General features: G+C 52.6%; 1 protein-coding gene across 6 annotated transcripts in view; it reads right to left on the bottom strand.

Annotated features, from left to right (window-relative positions):
- The window catches only part of PRKAG2 (protein kinase AMP-activated non-catalytic subunit gamma 2), a 252372-nt gene that overhangs the window by 193197 nt on the left and 37889 nt on the right, over window positions 1-21286 (bottom strand). Inside the window, exon 1 of one of the 6 annotated variants that reach the window (XM_032394365.1) lies at window positions 9570-11010. The exons of 3 other annotated variants lie outside the window; for them this stretch is intronic. In XM_032394365.1, the coding sequence (XP_032250256.1) occupies window positions 9570-9575 (6 nt within the window). In that variant the 5' untranslated portion in view covers window positions 9576-11010. Of the gene's footprint in view, window positions 1-9569; window positions 11011-21286 lie in introns of those variants that run through there. 2 more of the 6 variants (XM_032394366.1, XM_032394367.1) reach the window with 2 other exon arrangements.

Below are 21286 nucleotides of genomic sequence, written 5' to 3'. Positions count from 1 at the left end.
CCCCCTCTTTCTCTTACCCACTGGTAAGAGGACCTACTCGTCCTCCAAGAACTAGCTCAAGTCCCACAGATTCGTGATGCCTTTCCTAACGAGTCCCGTTGGAACCCTTCTCTAACTCACGCATTTCAAGAGTTTTGGAGACTCACTTAAGAATTTAAAGAGTTTTGAGTTGAAGAGTTTTAAGAATTTAAACCACTCAAGCATTGTCTGTTTATTTATAAATTTTATCTCTGTAGAGCTTGTGAGCCCTCTGAGGGCCACAGCTCTGCGATTCCCCTAATTTTTGCATGTGTGTGGGTAAGAGCTAAATTCATGGGATTCAGAAGTAAAAACAAAACGACGCAGAATGGAAAAGTTGGAGTCCCACTCTTGGCCCCGTCCAGGTTGTGCCCCCAAAGGAACCACCTTTAGTTGCACATCCCACTAGGGCTTCTTTATGCACGAGCACATTTTCTAATACTAGGGATCCCTGTTATGCATACATTCTGCCCCACACCTTGCTTATCCAGGACACGTTCACTATTGGCACAGAGAGATTTTTCTGGTATCCGGCGCACACTCCTTTGGATGGAACATTCTAGTTGCACCAGCCCCTGTGGCAGTCCGAGTCTCCAATCTTTGGCCATCAGGACAAGGGTGTTGTGAGAACTTTGCGCATTCTTCATCTTTCTAGGATATGTTCCCAGAAGTGTGACTGTGGCTCAAAGGGCCATGGATTTATGATTTCTGGACAATACTGCCACGTGTCTTCCTTAGGACTGTGCCATTCTGCTCTCCTCACCATGGGGGAGGAGACTCTGCTCCCTCATAGCCTCACCCATAGATTGTCTACGCTGTCCGACTTCAGACCAGTGAGAAATGGCATCTGTGTCACCTACACTTCACCTGTTTAATTTACTCTCTGGCGTGCCATCCGGCAGACTCAGTACTTGAGTTGTAAGCTGTGGGACAGGCTTTCTCCACTTGCAGGTACGACAAGGGTCCCGACATCAGTGCAGTCCCAACCGGCTTTGTTGCTGTTGTTAATAGAATAGAACCAGTGCCCCAGGAAGCATGTTTTATGGTGTGTCTATCGGACCAGCAGTGATGTGAAGCTCCTGACGCCAGGGTTCAAGTTAGCGGGCTGCTGGGGAGGGGGCTGCATGCAGTCAGCGCGTTGGCTGTGTGGTAGTTTACGGCTCCGAGCACACGCAAGCCAGCCGCTCCCACCAAGTCCCTCCTTCCCCCCCTTGAGTTTGGGCTGTTGAGATCAACAGAAATGCAGCGGGAGGATCACGAGAGAGGAAGCTGGTGGCTTATCCTTGGATCTCCTGGAATCTGCCCTGGGGGAAACCAGCTGTTAAAAATCCCACTGCCTGGAGACCACCCTGCCACGGGGAAGCCCACGCTAGCCAAGGGGCAGGGCCGTACCGAGAACCAGCCGTCAACCAGCCCAGGCACCTGTCGCAGGGTGAGGAAACCTTGAGAGCGCTCCGTTCTCAGCTGCTGTCTGGCCGAGATCGCAGGCGGAACGCTATGCGGGGACTGGGCCTGCTGCGAGCCAGGCCACCCCTGGATCTGCGATGATCCCCAACCATATTTCTAAGTTTTGGGTGGCTTGTGATACAGCAACAGATGACCAGAAAACAATGCAATCTTGTGGAAGTTAGTTTCTCTGCGCCTTAGTTTTCTCATCCATAAAATGGGACTCATAGGAGTTCCTATCAGATGATGAGTTAACATATATAAATATGTAAATACATAACTGGAGCTAACATACAAAGAGATTACAGGAAAATGCTACCTATTACCTTAAGATACTTCCCTCGTTTTACAGGCAAGATGTCATTATATAAGAGCAGAATGCTGTTATTATTGAGAAAGGTGGGGGGTGATGTAGGCTGGGGGCTTCTAGTCTGGGGTGGGACGCTCCTGCCATGTCTTTCGGTCTTTCAGGAGGTGGAAAGGAAATGCACACATGCCCATGACCACGCGGGCAGTGAGGACAGCCAACCCCTGCTTTCACCTCTCATTTCATCAGCTCCAGTAATGCTGATGGTCTAAGGCTGATCAGGGGGCTGGTATCAGGAATGACTAAATGCAGAAACTACTTATTAGCAAGTGCTTATCAGACAGTCTTTCAAAATGTAGGATGAATGGGAGAAAGCAGAGGAGGCTTGGGAGGATTTTTAAAATACGTAAGAGCTACTGATGTATTTATTCATTTAAACATGGGTCGGGTAGCCTTGTGTGTGTGGAACTGGGCATTCACGGATAAGCCACACACCCCTCCTCAGTCTCAGGATAGGGGCTGGGGGAGGAGACAGACAGCAAAGGGGCCCAAGGGACCTACGGGGTGATGGAAATGATCTCTGTCGTGTGGCGGTTGCATACCCGTGCACATTTATCACAATCTAACTGCACACTTAAAATTGGTGAATGTTATTGTATGTAAACTATAGGTCAAGAAATCCGAGCCTGAAGTGACCCATCAGCCACCACCCATCCCCGTACCTTAGGAGAGAAAAAAGAAAAACGTACAGTCTACAGAACACGGGGAAGATGTCTACATTATTAATCCTGGAATATTGAATGTGCTTTTTCATGCAGTGGGAGTAGAATTTTCAGGAAGCAGCTGTGCGGTGTGGGTGATGGTTATACTCTATTTTCAGCAAAATGCTCTGGTTTCAATTGCCCTCCTGGTGACAAAGTACCTGGTTACACCTATCAGATAGGACACATTTGTCCCTCCTTCCCCTTCCTGGGATCTGAAAGTCTGGCATTTCATCTTCCGGAACCCAGTTCAGACGCACAGTTGCTACAGATCTAGGAGGAGAGATGTGTGGGACACCAAAAACCCAATTTCTCCCAAGGGTAAAACCCCAATAGCGTGAGGAGTCACAATCCTACATGTGTGCTTAAATTTCCTATCCTGAGGCCCTTTATTTGGATCAAGGCAAAATTTAAATAACCACAGAGATAACCCATGAAATGAACCCCTTCTCTGAATTGAGGGATTACTGGTTTAGTTAATCTCAGAAAAGGACCCTGACGGCCTAGGAAGGAAAAGACAGAAATTCGGGTGGAGGAGAGAGGTTCGTTCAGACAGAAAAAGTGTTTGGATAAGGCCAGTTTGGGGAGCACTGGAGTGGGGACCCTATGAAGGCCTTCAGGGTGGAGAAGGGGATGCCCAGAGGAGCTCACGGGCTGAGGCCACCATTCCCCACCACCTGTTAACTACCCCATCCCTCCAGCCAAATAGGAAGTGCAGGGATCACGGAGCACCAAGAACGCGGGGGATGTTTAAATGTGATGAAGAATGTCGATCACAGCTAGCTTATCTCAAGCCGACATCCTTACCCACTGGCACACCAGATTCTGTCCAAGTGGCATCATTACCGAGGACCTAAAAGTATCAGAGACTGGGTGATGTCAGGTTTGTTTCATTGTTAAGTGCATTTATAGATCTCTAATTTTTTTTGACAGTTAACATTCCAAATAAGACATTGCTGCTAGCTCTCAGAACTCTGGATTAACCAGAGTCCCGAGGCATTTGGATTATTGAAAAGTACTCTTTGGATTTTTTTTTTTGCAACTGCATAATGTTTTCCTTATCTATCTCCACGAATGAAACGAGAGAAAGCTGACTTGGGGGGGGGAAACTGTTAGACTCAGTGTCTAGTTGGACCTTGAGCAAGAAGGTCTAGCATTTTCTTTTTTTTAAGATTGTATTTATTTGAGAGAAAGAGCGTGAATAGGGAGAGAGGCAGAGGGACAAGCAGACTTCCTGCTGAGTGCAGAGCCCGACACGGGGCTCGACCCCAGGACCCTGAGATCATGACCTGAGCCAAAGGCAGACACTTAACCGACTGCACCACCAGGTGCCCCTAGAATTTTCTTTTTAGATAAAGGAGCAGGAGGGATGATGCTGACTCCAACTCAATCCACTCTAAGTACAGATTCCTGAGGACCCCATTTGGTAGGCTGGGGTGGGACCCAGGAATGCACACTTTAACAAGCCCCCAAGGCCACCCTATGAGAAACACTTAGGGCTCTGGTCCACTGGCAGAAGTCTTTCCTCCCCATTTAGGAGACAGCGGAGGCAGTTGTGTATATGTGTGCGTCTGGTGGGGGAATAGTTCTCATCTACAAAGTAGGGATCTGGGAAGGAAGAGGAAAAACAAATTTTGTATATGGCGGCATGGCCCAGTGCCCTCTTTCTATGCAGCCAGGAGAAGGAGCAAGTCATTCTGGGGAAAGCTGCCATGTGGCCACTAACAAGGCCTGGAGGGGCATCCTGACACTATCCCAAGGGGCCTAGAGGAGAGGGGTCCCCAGGTCCCTGAGCAGGGTACTCAGAGCCCCTGGCCCCACCACAGGCCGGATGGAGCACGTCCCTCCCCTCGTCCCCCAAGACCCACACTTCTTTCCAAGTGTCCCCCTGGAGTTTGTGTTGGAAGACCAACTGATAAACACATTTCTATGCTCTGTGATTTGAGCAGATAAGTGTGGGATGACTCAGAGCGAGTGGGTGGTGACAGATGACTGCAGCGAGCTCTGAGCCAGGCCTGGCTGGTTCTGGGTAAGCGCCTGGCTTGGGTCTTGGCCTAACATGAAGGGCGAATCCCACCAGGGGATAAAGGGCTCTGGGATTCTGAGTGGAAAATCTGTTCACATGGACGAATCCCTGGCCCAGTCCAGCCCCCTCCCACCCAGCCCCAACTCGGCACAGCATCAGCTGCAGGGTCATCAAGAAGCCCTCGGCGCTTGTGTCAGAAGTCAGAACCCATGTGGTCGAGGGGTCCGTGTGGGCGCCGTGCCAGGCCCTCCCACCCCAGCGTCTGGGCGCTGGAAGTTTCCCTTTCATCTTTGTCTGCCAGGCCTTAAAAGCATAATATTCCTGCTCTCTACTAAAATGCAGACACCCCTCCAAGGACATATCCAGATTCCCTGTTGGCTCAGTCTTGACTCTGAAATAGGAAAGCTCATCTGTCTTCAGAGCCTGGCAGAGACTCCTTATTGTGAGGAGGTCCCGTTATCCAGAAAACTCACCTTTGCAGAATTACCTGCTCCCTGTCACAGCTGTGTAGGGCAGGAGGAAGTGCTAGTGATGGTGCTTGAAGGATCACAGTTATAGTTAACTTGACTTTTTGGATAAGCAGAAATCACCCTTCTCATCCTTTTTTTTTTTTAAGATTTTATGTATTTATGTATGTATGTATGTATTTATTTATTTATTTAGAGGGAGCGAGCGCAAGCCAGGGGAGGGGCAGAGAGAGAGAGAGAGAGAGAGAGAGAGAGAGAGAGAATCTCAAGCAGGTTCTGAGCCCAGTGTGGAGCCTAACATGGGGCTCGATCCCATGACCCTGAGATCATGACCTGAGCTGAAATCAAGAGTCGGACGCTCAACCAACTGAGCCACCCAGGCGCCCCCACCCTTCTGATCCTTACTGGTGAAAATATTTCTAAAAGTGTCTTCACACATTTCAAAGCTTTGATAAGGAGCATGGGGTGGGGAGCATCTGACTTTAGATGGCCATGGTTTGTGGGAAGCGCCAGGACCTCTACCTCCACCAGCCCCAGAGGGAGGGCAGGGGCAGAGTAGTGGTGGCAAGGCCCAGGGCCAGATGCCCTCTCTCCAGGAAGGCGTCTTTTCGCACCTTGTGTTCTGCCGTCTTTTTTCCTTCTGGAGAGAGTCCCACGCCTGACATGGCTCACGGGAGATTCTGCCTATTGCTCCCGGTTAAGGGGAGGATTCTGTGCTGTCCCGTCACTACGTGAAGGTAACGTTCCGCCTGTCTCCTCACGACATTTTCCTGAACACAGTCCCTCCCAGCTCAGCCTTCCACCCTGGAAGTCTCCAAAATCCCAAATGCCCACAAGTGTCAGCCCCAAGTTTACTTCCAGCCATGAAAATGTGACTATGAATGTGACTCAGTCAATGGAGCTCACAAAGCAAGGAGAATGTCTGCATTTAAGGTCAAATACAGGAGCTGTTTGGGTTATGAGGAAAGAAAAAGCCCTGTAGAGTTTTCTGAGGCGTGGTGCTCGTCTTGGTGTTCCTTAGCTCCTGCTTCTGTATCTGGTTCTCTCTGCAAGAAGCAGCAAAACCCTGTCCTCGGGGTCTCAAACCACAGCAGTCCTGAACCAAAAAGAAAAGGTAGACCAGCTTGGGAGAGAATGTGGAGCCCCAACTCCACAGCCTCTGTTCTACCCTCCTCGGGCCGCCTGGAATCCATCATGTTGTCAGCCCCCCAACATGGCAGTGGGGTAACTGCATGCTGGAGGGCTGGCTCTGCTCCGACTCGCCAAGTGTCTGTTCTCTTATTCACGGGAATCTGTACAGCGCGTCTCTAACTCACGGATGACTAACGAGATGAAGCCATTATTACCAGGCAGATGGCCGACTCCCTTAAAAGCAGACACGAAGCAATAAAATGCCACCACATACCTCACTCGCAAAGCAAAATCAAAACAAGAACCCCAGTCTGGTTTTGTTTTCTTTTCCTTTCTCCCTACTTCCCCTTATTGCTCTATCTTAGGGTGAAAGATGCCAAAAGAAATCAAGGAAGCAATGTATGATTCGAGGAAGACAGTGCAAACATGCCCCTGTGACCTTCAGGACCCTGCAGTGGAAGGGGAACCACCCGGGGCCGGCAGACAGCTGTGTCCACATGCGGCAGGTGGGGCGGGAGGGGCGGAGCGGGCTTGACCAGCTCCAAGGACAGGTGGGCAATTCACTAGCTTGCCTGCAGCAGCGACGGAACTACAGGAACCCAACAGAACCCACAGCCCTCCGGCCTTGATTTCCTGGTGAGTAATCGAAGTGGTAAGACCCGGAGAACTCTATCGGAAAACCAGATCGCTTCAAGGCCCTGCTTTGGGAGGAATTCCGCGGGGCTCAGCGAGGGCACGTCACAACTGACCACTCACCGACAGGAAGAGGCCGGCTACTGATTGCGCGGCTGTTGCAGGCAGGGAACTAGCCCTTGTCCATGGGTCTTCCCCCCAATCCTGTGAGGTCTTATGGTCATCTCCAGTTTCAGAAGAAAAACTGGGCTCAGAAAGGTGAAATAATTGGCCCACGGTCCCCAGCTGGTGAAGAGCAGGACACAGGCTCGAGGTCAAGGCCGACTCCCAAGTCTAGTGCCGAGGGTTCTGGGTGTGAGGAGGCAACTTTGCCGGGTTCTTGTGCATCAGGTGCTTATGATTACACCCTTCTCAAAACCCCCAATTTCAGTCATTGAGATCAGAGCTCTGTACTCCGTCATTAACCTCTTTCAGGACTCTACAGCCTTGAGTCAGGCTCGTGGAAGAGAAGTTTGTCTAGGCAGAGGAAAGGTTTACCAGAGACACAGAAAATCCATGGATTCATGCTGTCCACCCCCGGCGGTAGAATGGCAAGGCCTCAGAGCCTCAGCGCTGGGGAAGTGCAGGGCCTTGTAGGTCCTGCGTGGTCGCCATGGCCTGATGGCGGCTAAGACACACATTTTCACTGTTGGAAGTTCGCCATGTGCTTAAAGAGTGCAGTGCGGGGGGCAGGGGAGGAGGCGGGGAGTGGGGGCAGCAGCTTCGGAGTCAGAGGACCAGAATCTGAACCCTAGTGTGTCAGATACTGGCTGTGTAATCTCTGCAAATAGTTCAAGTTCACAGAGCCTCAATTTCCTCCTGTGTAAAATGAGGCAACCCCCCAGGGTCATCATGAGAACGAAGATAATAATTAACACCCATTAAAATGCCATCTGTGGCACCTGGTACCTAATACAAAGTCAATAAATATTTACCAAAGCACAAAGGGCTAATAGCAGGTGATATGGAGACAAATCCCTTTAAGAAATGAAAACCCTAACTGACCATAGGGAATTATCAATTGAATGAATCCACCTACAAGAACTAACTGAACACAATACAAAATAACGCACAGAACAGAAAATATAGGCATGAACGCATCTTAGTCCACAGGCTGCGTACGAGGGAATACTAAGGGGGTTTGCTAGAAGGTACGGGCCAAGACTTTTCGATGTGGGCATCCTGTGGGCGGCCAGACTGCAACACTTTTAAAGGAAGAAAAAACTATATGGTTCGAAAGAGAACAGTGAAGAGGTTGGAAAAATCCAAGAAGGATTCTATTAGTTAACAGCTGAGCTGAGATCAGGATGCAAAATTAGAATGTCCATTTTCCGGGATCCCCGGCTGTCCAGTACCATTGACAGATGAGGTCAAGACCGAGCATCATGCTCATCTTGGATGGCTGCTGCCTGACACACAGCACTCAAGAGCCTGTCTCAGTAAAGGGTTGACCTTAATACTGGCCTGGGGACCAGAGCTCAGGAGAAGTCCATGATGAGGGGGGACATCCACCCAGCCATCCTCAATCTATTCGCCTTCCTCCTCCCACGCCTGCCTCATCGTGAAGTCCAGACTGGGCCTCGGGGCACCCAGTTTCTCTTCCCAGTTCAATCCTGTGACTGTAGGTGAGACAAGAAGGCTAGATTTTTCAATGACCCCTGCTGAATGAATGTTACATTCAGTGTTCTCTTGCATAAAAAGGAGTCAACACCTGACTCCTAGGCCTCACTTTGGGCTAAAACAATCAACCAAAAACAAACAAAAAACCCCACCTAAGATTTTTCCAGCCCTCGGAAGTTCCCGTGCAAACTACAGAAGCAGAGGACAGGTGAGAGGCTGCACTACTCTCCTCTCGGGTCAGGAAGTGAGCTGGGCTGTTCTCGGAGTTAGCTGTCAGTGTGGCCGAGAGGCGGACAGGCCCACGGGCACTGGTCCAATCTCGCTGCAATCTGTTCATCACTTCCCTAGGAAGCTTCCTGGCTGACCACTTGCGTCCCTCCCATCTGCCCCCACACTTCTCTCACCTAGCCACACCTGACAGCACCTGAAAGGCCCTCCATTTATGTTTTGGGGTCTCCCCTGCACTCAGACATAAGCCCGCATCCCCCTATCCCCAGCCCCTCCATGCTGCCCCCTCCCAGCCGCCCCCAGACCACCAGCCCCATGCCTTCAGCACTTGGTGTTTGCCGCCATCCCGTGCTTGATTCTCTACTGTTCCCCAAGTCTTGATCTAGTATTCTGTTCTCTCCCCCCTAGATTGTTAAGTCCAGAAGCACAGAATCAAGCCTCATTCTTCTATTTTCCTGCCCCCACCCCCGCTGAGTCCCCCCCAATCAGCAGGACTCAAGTACCAATCATATACTCTGAGCTGAATTTCGGTCACACACAACTAATGCTGCCCCTGGCTTATGGAGGGGGCTGTAGGGGGAGGGAAACAAAAAAACTCAGCAGCTTGCTGGGAGCAGCAAGCCTCCGTGTCAGTGGAGGCCGAGGCGAGAGCACCTACGGCCTCCGATTCCAGCCCTTCCCAGTGGCAAAGCTACTTGCTGCCCTGGAGACTCGGGTTCTCAGCCCCCACCCATCTCCTCCCACCCAGAGAACAGACAAGCCTTGGCTCAGTCCTGGGTGAGCACCTCTCCCATCTTCCCCTTTTCCCTTCCTGCCCGCTCCCTCCCAGTTTCTGTTTCTTCAATGTATTCTCCGTAAGTTAAAAAGCAACAAGTATGCCTTCTAGAGCTCACCCTCATCGGGCAGGAGGCCAGTCGACTACGTGGTCATGAGCCTTCCAAGGGACAACACAGGTGGTGTCCACAGGCTCCCACATCATCCCTGAGCTTTTCTGCTCTGGACAAATTTAATAAGTGATGACTCGGGAAGTGGGAGAAGAAAAGCAGAGGATGTCAGCTCTGCTAAGGCATCAGCGGGGAACTGTAAGCCAAGGTGGGAAGGTGGGGTGGAGAGCCGCACTCAGGAGCGGGCAGCTCCAGCTCCTGGGCAGCGAGCCGGGTGGGGGAGGAGGGACAGAAGACAGAGAGGGAACAGTGACGAACACGCCCCCGCACACATACCACCTTCACTACTATCCTCTTTAAATCCCGAGGAAAAGTTATGTAAGGAGAAAACATATAGCTCCAAGGTAGGGTAAGAACGCCGAGTTCCACCTGGGGGTGTTTAATTTAATAAGAGCCCCCGCAGAACAAAGCGACAATTCAGCCTCAGTCTGGCAAAGAGAGGAGACAAAAGCATCCTAAGGGGGGAAAGCCGCACACACGGAAAAGCACTGTCACCACGCACTCGGGAATCCGGCTCCGGGGGGTCAGCTTACTCAGCCCCAAGTGGTCCTGGAGGTCTCCTCCCGCGGCTGCGGACGGCAGGTGCCCGGCTGCAGGACGCTGGCCCACAGGCTGCTGGTGCTGCAAACACAGCGCTCCCAGCTCTGACAAATCCTGCTGCCTACACCCGAGGCCCATGAGAGAAGGGGTTTCCCAGCCCCCTCAGCACAGGCGAGTTCTAGGGTTCGGCCGCTCCCCGAGCTGCTGCCGCCGCTGCACGTCTGCAACAGATGGGGACCGGGGCTGGGCGGGTTCCCAGTCCCCCGAGCGGCGCACCGAGCGGACGGCAGACAGCATGAGCTGGCCCGAGACAGCGCCGGCGACAGTCTTGTTGGCTAGAGCGGGTGTGCTGCTCAACACGCAGGCAGAGCGCGGGCAGATCCCCTCCGTGACGGGCCTGCCGCCAACTGTCATTACCACCTGCGCCAGGGGCTGCTGGGGAGGCAACTCCGTACTACACAGGCAAGTGAGCAGGAGGGAGGGCTGAGCCGGGTCTCTTAAAAAGACAGGCAGCAGGACAAATGAAGACAGGCGAGGCCGATGATGCAGCAGCCGGTGGCCTCTGGGCCCGAGGTCCTGAGGCCAGCATAGGCCCTGCTCGGTCCCCATCGACACAGGCCAAGGCCTGTTGGCTTCAGAGGACACAGCGCGGCGGCGGCTGCAGCCACCCGGACTCCCTGGGGAGCCCTGCCCTTGCAAAACAGAGAACGCAGTTTTCTCTCCGGTGAGAATCCTGGCGGAGGCCCTTCCCAAAGGCTCTGCTGGGGAACTTCCCATCGGAAACCCGGGCCCTCCACCCTGCGCACACAACCTGAGCATCTGGAAGGCAACACGGGCCCTCCCTGGATTAACCACGTCTTCTTTTCCGTAGTTCTGATGCTTTGACCTCTGCGGCCTCGCTGACCCAGGCGGGACCGCCCGCCCCGGGTTAGCCACTCCCTAGAGAGGGTGAATAGCTCACCTGGGAGCACGCCTTTCAGACGCAAAGCAGCCCATCCGGAGCGCGCACGCCCTGACCTCCTCCCCCTGCGCTCATCCATCACCTCCCGGCCGCCGCTCCCAGCGCCCGAGAAATGGTTCAAACCCGCCAATCCCAAACCCACTTGCCCTGCCTCACCCATGCCGTCCAGCAGCAACCACAGTAAAGGCCCTTGCCTACAGCCTCCTCCCACACCTTGCGCCCCCTGACCCAGCCCCGTGCTTTTCCGCCTGGTCCCGCCTGGCATGCTGAGCCCCCTGTTTCTAGGGATCTGTGAGTATGGTGAACTTCTTGCTTCGCGACAGTTATTTTGGTGTCTGCGTGTCTTACCATACCTGATTAAAACGAATCCTGGGTAGCCTTTGATGTGGGAAACAAAGGCAGGAGAGAAATTATTAAATTTGTTACGACCTACAGCCCACTGACAAGTCCTTGAAATAGGCGGAGTGACATTCCTCTAGGGACTCAACTGCCTCCATGTTAATACTTTGCTAAGGGCAAAAAGCAACCTTAGCCCGACCCCCAGGATCCTGTAAGTCTACTTTAACGTGTAAGAATTCCTTTAGAAATTTCCTTTATCTCTAAACTCCCCAAGATACGTGTTGGCCATCATCCCCCAAGCATATGGCCCACCAATATACACCTGAAGGGTCTCTTGACAAAGGTTTTATTAGACTGTAATAAATGACCTTTTCCCAACAATAGCTAGCCCTCTCAAGGTCCTGGAAGCCTTGCTTCCAAAATTCCTTAGAGACTTACACTGTCCCTAACCCCCTCCCAACTTGAAAGTATATAATGGGCCACTCCTCATGACCCCGGCGCAGCTCTTTCTGCCCATGGGTCCGTCCCCGTGCTTTAATAAAATCACCTTTTTGCACCAAAGACGTCTCAAGAATTCTTTCTTCGGCGTCGAACCCTAATGTCGTCCCTACATCACTGTCACACACTTCCCTGGGGAGTGTGCAAGCTGGTTGGGAAGAATTTGGATTAGGAGAAAATTGAGGGGGGGGCCTCCTGGCCGGCTCAGTTGGAAGAGCGTGTGACCCTTGATCTTGGGGTTGTGAGTTCGAGCCCCACGTTGGGTGTGGAGATTACTTAAATATATATTTAAAAATCTTAAAAAGAAAAAAAAGGAGAAAAAGGATCCTCACTTCAGAACCCTGCAATGTTAACTATTAAACTTACTAATGACTTCAACCTTTCAGCAGTGGAGAAATTGCTTCGAAAGACAGTGAGCAACTCATGGTTGCCGGTCTACAGGCGGAGGAGGAATCTTCCTCAAAGAATCTGTTCTTCGATCCTATGACAGGATTTAGCTGGCAGATTTGTGGTTCGGGAAAGGGTGACAGCTGTGGATGAGGGATGCAGGATGCTTCATGGGGAGAAAGGAACGCTGCATGGCTTCCAAGGCTCATGAACCCAAAGGCAACTAAGAGTTTGGGACTTCGGGTAACTCCTAATAGGGCTGGAAGTCTGTGGCTTTCTTAAGGTTCCTTTCTGCGCAGAGGGTACGGGCTGGTCACTGTGACCCCATGGTCCATTCCGAGGTCTGAGAAGGGATCAGAGGCACTGGGCATGGGGCCAGGATCCCTCTGGGCACCAGGAATGCTGAGGCCTACATGAGAAAGTCGCCTAGAACAACACTTTTCTTGCCTGTAGAAGGAGCAACGTGTTACCAAAGGACCTCCAGGCCCTCTGGGACCTAAACACAGACCTTCTGTGACAACAGCTTGGATCCAAACCATTTCCCTGAATCTCAGGTCTTCCTCCAAGAAACTAATCTTAGTGAAAACACTCACTCTGCACATCTCCCAGGGCTGCTGTTGGGATAAAGGACGAGCAAGCATTTGGACAAAAATAAGCAGCAACTTGGGATGTACAGGGTAATTCTGGAACCAGAGGGCCGTGCTAGTGTAAACTCATGGCTTAGCAAAAAGCTGGTGCCATTTTGTGATGAGTGGAGCACCACCACCCTGCAGCTGGCCCCCTGGCTCTGGGACTAGTGGTCCGCCAGAGACCCAGCCAATCACAACATTTTCTCCCGCTGGTTCTGGAACTGGGCTCGCTGGGTTTGCTGGGCTTGTTTTATTTTGTTCTTTATTCCAAAGTATACAAATAAGCTGGAGGAAAAAGCCTAATTAGTTTTGCTTGGAAAGGCTGGAGATGCCAGGGAAATGGGCTTCACCATCCCAAGCGTTCCAAGGCCGTCTGCACTTGGAGACAAGTGCCTGCAGATGGCTTACGGGGTGTGAGTGACCTTCTGCAGTTCTGAAAGCCAGTGAGCCCATGTGTCAGGTACCTGGCATTATGCGTCAGAGATCGAGGAGCATCGACAACCCCACTCCAGCCTGCAAGCTCCCAACCACAAATATGGTTATTGCTTTCACCTGCATCATTTCCACTCCCCAAATCTCCACTGCACCCTGTGTCCCTACTTCCTCCTCAGGCTTGGAGCTTTCCCACCTACTCCCCAGAGGGGAGAGGCCCTGTAGATCAAAGACATTTGTAACAGCCAAAGACCACTGTTGGCCCGATCTATGGTCTTGGGAATATCCTGCCTGTGAGACATCCCCTCTGACTCACCTCCCTCTCCCTAATTAATCTCCCTAAACACTGCTTTCTGAGCATTGCCCTTAGCACACTCACCAGACCAAAAAAAGACAAAGCAAAAACAAAATAAAACAAAAAATCAGAACACTAGCTCCATGCTACCTGTAGAACAAAGCCACATTCTGCAGTAAAGGAAACCAGGCCCATGATGGGATTCCTGGGGGGGGGGGGGGGGGGCGCCCCCTCTTCCTCCTCCCCTGTGACGTGTGTTTCTAGCCTTCTGTGGCTCTTACACAGCTGAGGTAATTCAGGGAACAGTTTGGGGTTTTAGTTTGGGGTTTTCCTGCCACATTTCCCATGTTAATTGCAGTCTTTGAAGTCACTGCTGTGATTTGCTGTGATTTCCTTACCCCGCAGTGGAGGTCAGGACGTGCGCGCTCCGGATGGGCTGTTTTGCGTCTGAAAGGCGTGCTGCCAGGTGAGCTATTCACCCTCTCTAGGGAGCGGCTAACCCAGGGCGGGCGGTCCCCCCTGGGTCAGTGAGGCCGCAGACGCCAAAGCACCACATCCACCCATCCTTCCAGCCGCTCCGGCTTGCACGAAGCTATCACCCGGGGTCCTCACGGGCCCGTCAGCACCCCATGCCTGCACATTACCGACCCTGCAGTTTTGCATCCCAGAGTCCTCATGGGGCCCCCCTACTCCCAACAGACTTTCCCGACATCTGTATGTTAGTACCTGGCCTCTCTCCTGGAACTGATTTCTTGAGTGTACTTTAGTGCTGGGTATTGACAAATGCTATCTCAACTTGCACAACAGGTAAATGGGTAAAATAATACCTTTTTTTTTTAATCAACAAGGAAATTGTAGCTCAGCGAGGCTGAGTTGCCAAGGTTACGAACACAGCAGTGACAATGCCAGGATTTAATCACAGGTGCATCCCCTCCAGAGCCTGGCTCTGTTCCACACTGTTTAATAGGGTCACAACCCCAACCCCCTTTTATTTATTTATTTTTGCTTATTTGTATCTTCTGGTTTTTCTCTGTAGCACAGGTTTGTGTATTACGTAATTAAAAATAAGAGGATATACTCACTCTTGAAGTTGGAAAGTTCCCTTTTAGGGGTCCGTCCCAAAGAAAATCTGAAATGCAAGTGGAGGTTCATGCACAGAGGTGGAGGCGCTGACGCCCCTCCACGTGCAAGCACGGATTCGTGTCAAGTGTGTTCTGATGGAGTCATGCACTGCGGGGTAAGGAAATGACAGCAAATCACAGCAGTGACTTCAAAGACTACAATTAACGTGGGAAATGTGGCAGGAAAACCCCAAACTGTTCCCTGCATTACCTCAGCTGTGTAAGAGCCACAGAAGGCTAGAAACACACGTCACACAGGACGAGGAGGGTGCCCCCCACCCCAGTCATGGGTAACAGACCTGGGTTCGATTTCTGAGCATCCCAGGAATCCAGAACATACCCTTTGCCAAATCCCATGCCACCTTCAGCCGTAAGCCTAAACGCCAGACGCTGCATGCCAACCTCGTCCCGTGATGAGGCGCCAAGTGCAGGAATGCAGCGACAGCCCTAACCACCCACAGCCCCACGTCCATACTGGCCACGGCGCCAAGCCCGTGTGCCACGCTACTCGCGGAAACCTGCAGACCGACAGCAGCTGCTCAGCAAAGCCTTATCTCCCTCCTTTTGTAGGTGGCCGGTGCCAGCCCTGCATTCCCGGCAGCGAGCCTGGGGCTGCCGGATCTATGCACGGGGAAGCCAGAGACACTGAACCCAGAGGGTTCCCTGGGCCCGGTGCCCGGCTCTTGGCTGCACATGTATTTCAGTCGGGAGCTCGGCAGCCCGGAAGAGAGGGCACTGCATGGTGTTAGCATGGTGTTAGCTTAGCCACCCATCGGAAACGGCGTCTGAGACGTACTGGGTGAAGCAGGGATGCTGATGGTTGTGGCACTTCACTTTGGGATCCCATTCCTACAGCCTGAGGCCAGCCTTCCTGCATCTATTTGCACTCTGCAATATGTTGGGGACAGTTTGGTAGCTTCTAGAATATCCCAGCTAGGAATCAAGATGACAAAGAGGACGATTCAGCACATCCAACACCCTTACTAAAATCTATACCAGAAGACTTGTGAATCAGCTCAAGAAAGGTCAGAGCTCTATTCTCTCGGTGGAGTGAGTGGTGTTCAAGGTAAGTGCGTGCTAGCTCAGGCTGGCTCGGTAAGGATGGCACGGGGCGCCAGCACCTCTGAATAAATCAGCTAGCGAGTCTGCCCAAGGCAGCCGCAAGACTTCCTTTGAGCTACAGGAATAGGTTGTACCTGTCTAAAATCGTCTGTGGGATCAGAGAGAGAGACAAGCTGTAAGAGAGTCTTAATCATTGGGAACAAACTGAGGGTTGCTGGAGGGGAGGGGGTGGTGGGGGGATGGGATAACTGGGGGATGGGCATTAAGGAGGGCACATGATGTAATTAATGAGCACTGGGTATTATATAAGACTGATGAATCACTGACCTCTACCTCTGAAACCAACAATACATTATATGTTAATTGAATTTAAATAAAAATAAATAAATCTTAAATAAACAAATAAATGAAATAAAATCGTCTGTGGGGGTTTGGCAAACTCCGGTCTGAGATTTCCTTTCATTGTAATATACCACCGGGTACCAAGGCTGTTGGGGTGTGGAGTGGAGGGGCGACACATGGCCTTACTCACCTCCAGTCCTGGAGGCTGTCACGATGTACCAAAGCACCCGGATGTTTGCTGGCTCGGGCTCGTGTGCCCCGCAGCCCCTCACGGGACCCCGCCGGCCGAGCAGAACTAGCAGCTCGGCAACTCCTGGACCGTAAGCTCACGTGCAGCCCTTGAGCTCTCATGCCCTGGTTTCCATGGAGAGGAACCAGAACCAAACCCAATCCCTCAAACAATAACCATCTCTCCGTCCTTCACAACCAAGTTCTGGACTCTCAGAAGTCTTCTGGAGACTCAGACAACTTCGTGGAGCTGCTCGTGTGGAGATGGCTCTCGGGCCTCAGTCTCCCCCCAGGCTGACTGCAGAGCAGGGCCTGGGCCCCCCCCCCCCTCCAGAAGCACTGTGTGTGCAGACCAGGGGAGCGTGAGTTGGAGCCCACCACCTCCCCCGTTGTGGAGTTGCAGCTCTCAGCTAAGCCAGTGAGTATAGAAGCCCTAAATCCCAGGCGACCAACTGGGAAGTGACCTGCCCCCCAGGCCACGCAGCTGGGTGCTGAGGGGGCCAGGATCTTGACCCCAGAACTGACAAGGAAGGGCTTAGCCCTGCCTGCCAGAAAGCTCGCCAGGCTTGTTCCCGTGCCCTGTGCTGACCTCTCCAGACTGAGTCTGAACAAGTCCAAGGTGTGGAAGGTACAGAGAACAGATGGTAGAAAGGGAAGGATTTGCCATCTGTGCCAGCAGCCGAAGTGGTGATGCACACTGAGGGCGTACCGGCGGATCGGGGTAAGTAAGACACATGCGTGCACACTCGGACGCACGCACACACGCTTAGCGGTTTGCCTGCCAAAGCACGCACAGACCTCTCCTCCTCTCAGGTTCTTCTCTGAGCCCACCCCCAGCCCCACAAAGACTCTCTAGTGCCCCCTGCCCCGGTTCCTCCAGCGTCCGTCGTGTTAGCTTCTGGGGCCCGCCCATAGCTCTGGGGGGAGTACACACTGTTTTGAACACTGCACAGTCTCTGTCTCATCCAGGGTCACCAGCCAGCCAAGGAGAACGCTCCTCAGACCCAAGAAGTGGGAGTCCACCATCTGGGATGCAGTGTCCTCACCTTCAACAGAAACCCCTTGGCACTTGGGAAGCCCCCATCTTCCTCTTTCATTTTGTCGTTAAGAACAGGATGGGCCTCTCCCTTAACACCATGTTCCCTTGGTCTGTCCCCACAGCCCCCCACGGTTCTTGCTCCACACCTCTTGGGGGTCCCTCTCCTATTGAGAAACACTCACGGAGCCCCTGACCACAGAACACAGGAGAAACTGAAGACAGAGACCCCCGACCTCGGGGCTTGAGTCCTGGCTGGGAGGAAAGTCACGGAGACAAGGAACAAGCAAGCTGAAGGTTGATGCGGTTCAGACAGCAGCCTCCCTAGAAGTTCCAGCAGTGGCTACTTTGGAAGAAAGTCATAAAAAAGAGCTTCCTGAAAACAGTAAGGTTGAGGCTGAGGGTTTGAGTGGTAAGCAGGAGCAGGTTAAGAAAAAGAGGTGTGGGAGAGTCCTTGAATTTGTAAGGCTCCCCAGTACATGCTCCCTCTCCTGCCCCCGGACACTCTGCCAAAGGAAGGCTCACAGCCACCAGATCTTCTCTCTAAGCCCAAAGCCAGGCTTGGCACATCCACAGCTGAACGCTGAGGGGCCGAGCTTGGCCATGTCAAGCAGGCGCTCCAGTTCTGAACGTCTGTGACCTAAAACCACCGCAAAGGCACCGCTGAACAGAAGGCTCCGGGCTGCCCAGGTGGCAGAAGGCAGGCCTCTGCCTAACACGCACCAGTCTTCCCGATTTAATTGAAACCAACACAAATCACACTGGGGCATAAAGCAATTTTTTCCTCCAGATTGCCCTCTATCACCATGCCCCAAGGCATGTCCTCTCTCAGGCTGGATGCATCTTCTGGAGCAGACCGTGAAGGGTAAGAATCTTCACGCGTCCTTTTAAACGGACGCTACTTTTCTGCGGATTCCAACTCCAGTTCTGCCATTTACTAGCATGGTGACCTTGGATAAGCACCGAACCTCTCTGTGCCTCAATTTCCTCTTCTGTAAAATGGGATTAATGACAACCATACCTACCCCACAGGGTTGCCGTATGGGATGTATATGGAGAGAGGCACACGTGTGCACATACACACATCTGTATTCGAAATACAGAGACACAGCCTGGCGCACAGCATGGGCTGTGTGGGTGCTGACTCTGAGTCTTAAGGGGGTGCACAGGGCCTGGGAGCTGATGGGAACCAACAGCCTGGGAGGCAGTATGGTCCTTTTAATGACATCTGACGCAGGTGTTAAAGGAGCCCTACTTGGCATCTCAGGCTATGATAATTGCCATTGGAGACAGAGCCTCAGAGACTGAACCTCAGGGTAAAGTAGGAAGTGGCGAAAGGTAATCAACAGAAAGCTCTGGAAACACACGCCTGCAGTCACCTCTGGGGCAGGTCTGGGGTAGGAGCAGAACTGGGGATGCCCACCGGAAGCCCCTAGCCACAGAAGGGGCAGCAGGGCCTGGAGACGGGTTTGGATACCGCCACCACCTCCTGGACTGGACCCACTGACCAGGGTGCGGGGAGCCTTCCCCTGCTGGAGCCACACAGGAGCTGGACACAGGCCCAGCCCTAGAGAAGCTTTGGACTCCCGCGGGGGGCGGGGGGAACAAGGCACGGAGCTGCAGAACATGCCCATGTGATGAGCTCGACAGACAGGTGTCCAGTGTGCTCAGAGAGGACGGGTCCCTTTGGGCTGAAGGCTCTGAGCTGGGGACCAGGGAGTGGGCCGGTAGGATGCGACCAGCCACCCCAGTTGGTGGGGGGGCGGGGGGTGTGCCACACCCTGAGGTCAGGCTTCCTTCTTTCTCACATTGGGGAAGGGGAGAACAATGAGTCCGCAACAGGAAAATGTCAGCCCTGACTTAAAAAAACAACCCTCCCGCATGCATCAGCCTTGGGGGAGCTGAGCCTCTGCCCAGCACGGGGCATCGCTGTGGACATCTAAGTGTCCCTAGGACACCTCAGGGAAACCTGGTTTTCCACTCCCATCATCCCCTTCCCCTCCCACGCCCACAGCAGGGGGAAGGCACCTCAGCAGCAGAGCCTGCTCCCTGACCTCGCGCCGCCTCGGGTTCCCCGGGCGGGGGTGCAGGCAGGCCTCCCACGTGGCCAGGCGTGGTCCTGGTACAGCGCCTGCCCGCAGACCCCCCAGGAAAGATGGAAGAACAGGAAGGTTCACGTGTCCGGCTTTGTAGAATTCCATCTCCGTGAACTTTTCTGAAAATTGAATGAACACTAAAACTTCAGCTGAAACTTTTTAAACATTTTAACAGTTTCAAGAGGAGAATGCACTGTACCCTTCCTTGCTGTCGTGGGTCGACTTGTGTCCTAACCCTAACGCCCCAATACCTCTGAATGTGACCTTATTTGCCGAGAGGGTCTTTACAGAGCTGATCTTACACTGAGGGCACTGGGGTGGCCTTGGTCCAACATGACTGGTGTCCTTATAAAAAGCGGAAATTTGGACCCAGACATAGACACACAGAGAGGGAAGAGCCACAGGGAAGACAGCCGCCTCGGAACCGAGGAGAGAGGCCTGGAACCGATCCCCCAAGGGCTGTCGGAGGGAGCACAGCCCTGCCCACCCCTGCATTTCAGACGCTCGACCCCGGAGCTGTGACGTGACCCATTTCTGTAGCTCCAAGCCCCCCGTGTGTGAGGCTCTGTTACCACCACCCCTGGAAACTGACACACGTGCTTTTTTTTTCCCCTTTGTGTTTCAACAGCTTTATTAAGACAGAATTCACAACTTAGTCACCATAAGTTCACCCACTTAAAGTGCACAATTAGTTTTTAGTATATTCACAGGCCTGCGCAGCCATCACCACAACCAATTTTAGGACATTTCCATCACCCCGGAAAGGAACCCCATGCCCGTTACCCATCACTTCCTTTCCCCTGGGTGCTCCCCAGCCCCCTGCAACCACTGAGCTCCTTTCTGTGTCTGCGGACTTGCCTGATTTGGACGTTTCCTATAAAAGGAATAATTCACCATGTGGTCTTTTGTGAGCGGGTTCTTACTTTCTTAACTGGAATAAGCCTGGGTATGTAAACATGAGTCAGTACCTTACAGGGGAAACCCCCTGGCTCGAAGATCAGAGTTTGAATCGCTCTGTGCCCTTAAGTGTGTTTCTTCGCCTGTCTGACCCAGAGTCCCCCCCGATCTGTGGGGGGCTGTGGCTTCACGGGGCCCGGGGATGTGGGCCTGCAACACTGGTTCTACTCACTGTTAGTCCCCTTCTCATGCCTTGAAGACTCATTGCCACGTTATTAAAGTTGTCGTTTACTGAGATGGCACTGGGGTGCTGGGCAGGTAGGGCCTCGTGGGCCCTTCCACGGAATTCCCCAAATTGCTGAGCTTTCCTAGTAGTCGATGAAAAAAAGTTTTATGTCAGGTAGCCCAATGCTGGGTTCTCACACAAATTATTACTGTTTTGATTCGATTCTTCTGGCCCCCTCCTCACTATCAGCTTCTAAATATATTCTCAGGTTTTTTTGTTTTTGTTTTTTTAGATTTTATTTATTTATTTGAGAGAAAGAGAGCACAAGCAGGGGGAGCAGCAGAGGGAGAGGGAGAAGCAGGCTCCCCGCGGAGCAGAGAGCCTGACTCAGGACGCGATCCCAGGACCCCGGGACCATGACCTGAGCTGAAGGCAGACGCTTAACCACCTGAGCCCACCCAGGGGCCCCTAAAGACATTCTCATTTCCAGAGATGTCTCATCTGTTGCCCTGTCTTGGAAGGAGCCTGACCACCATCCATACGTCCGTGACCAGCTCATCACCCACTTGCTAGTTAG

The sequence above is a fragment of the Phoca vitulina genome, unplaced genomic scaffold, assembly GCF_004348235.1.
Source record: "Phoca vitulina isolate PV1807 unplaced genomic scaffold, GSC_HSeal_1.0 scaffold80, whole genome shotgun sequence".
Lineage (NCBI taxonomy): Eukaryota > Metazoa > Chordata > Mammalia > Carnivora > Phocidae > Phoca > Phoca vitulina.
Note: the sequence above shows the minus strand (reverse complement) of the source record. Positions and strands in the feature narration are given on the sequence as shown.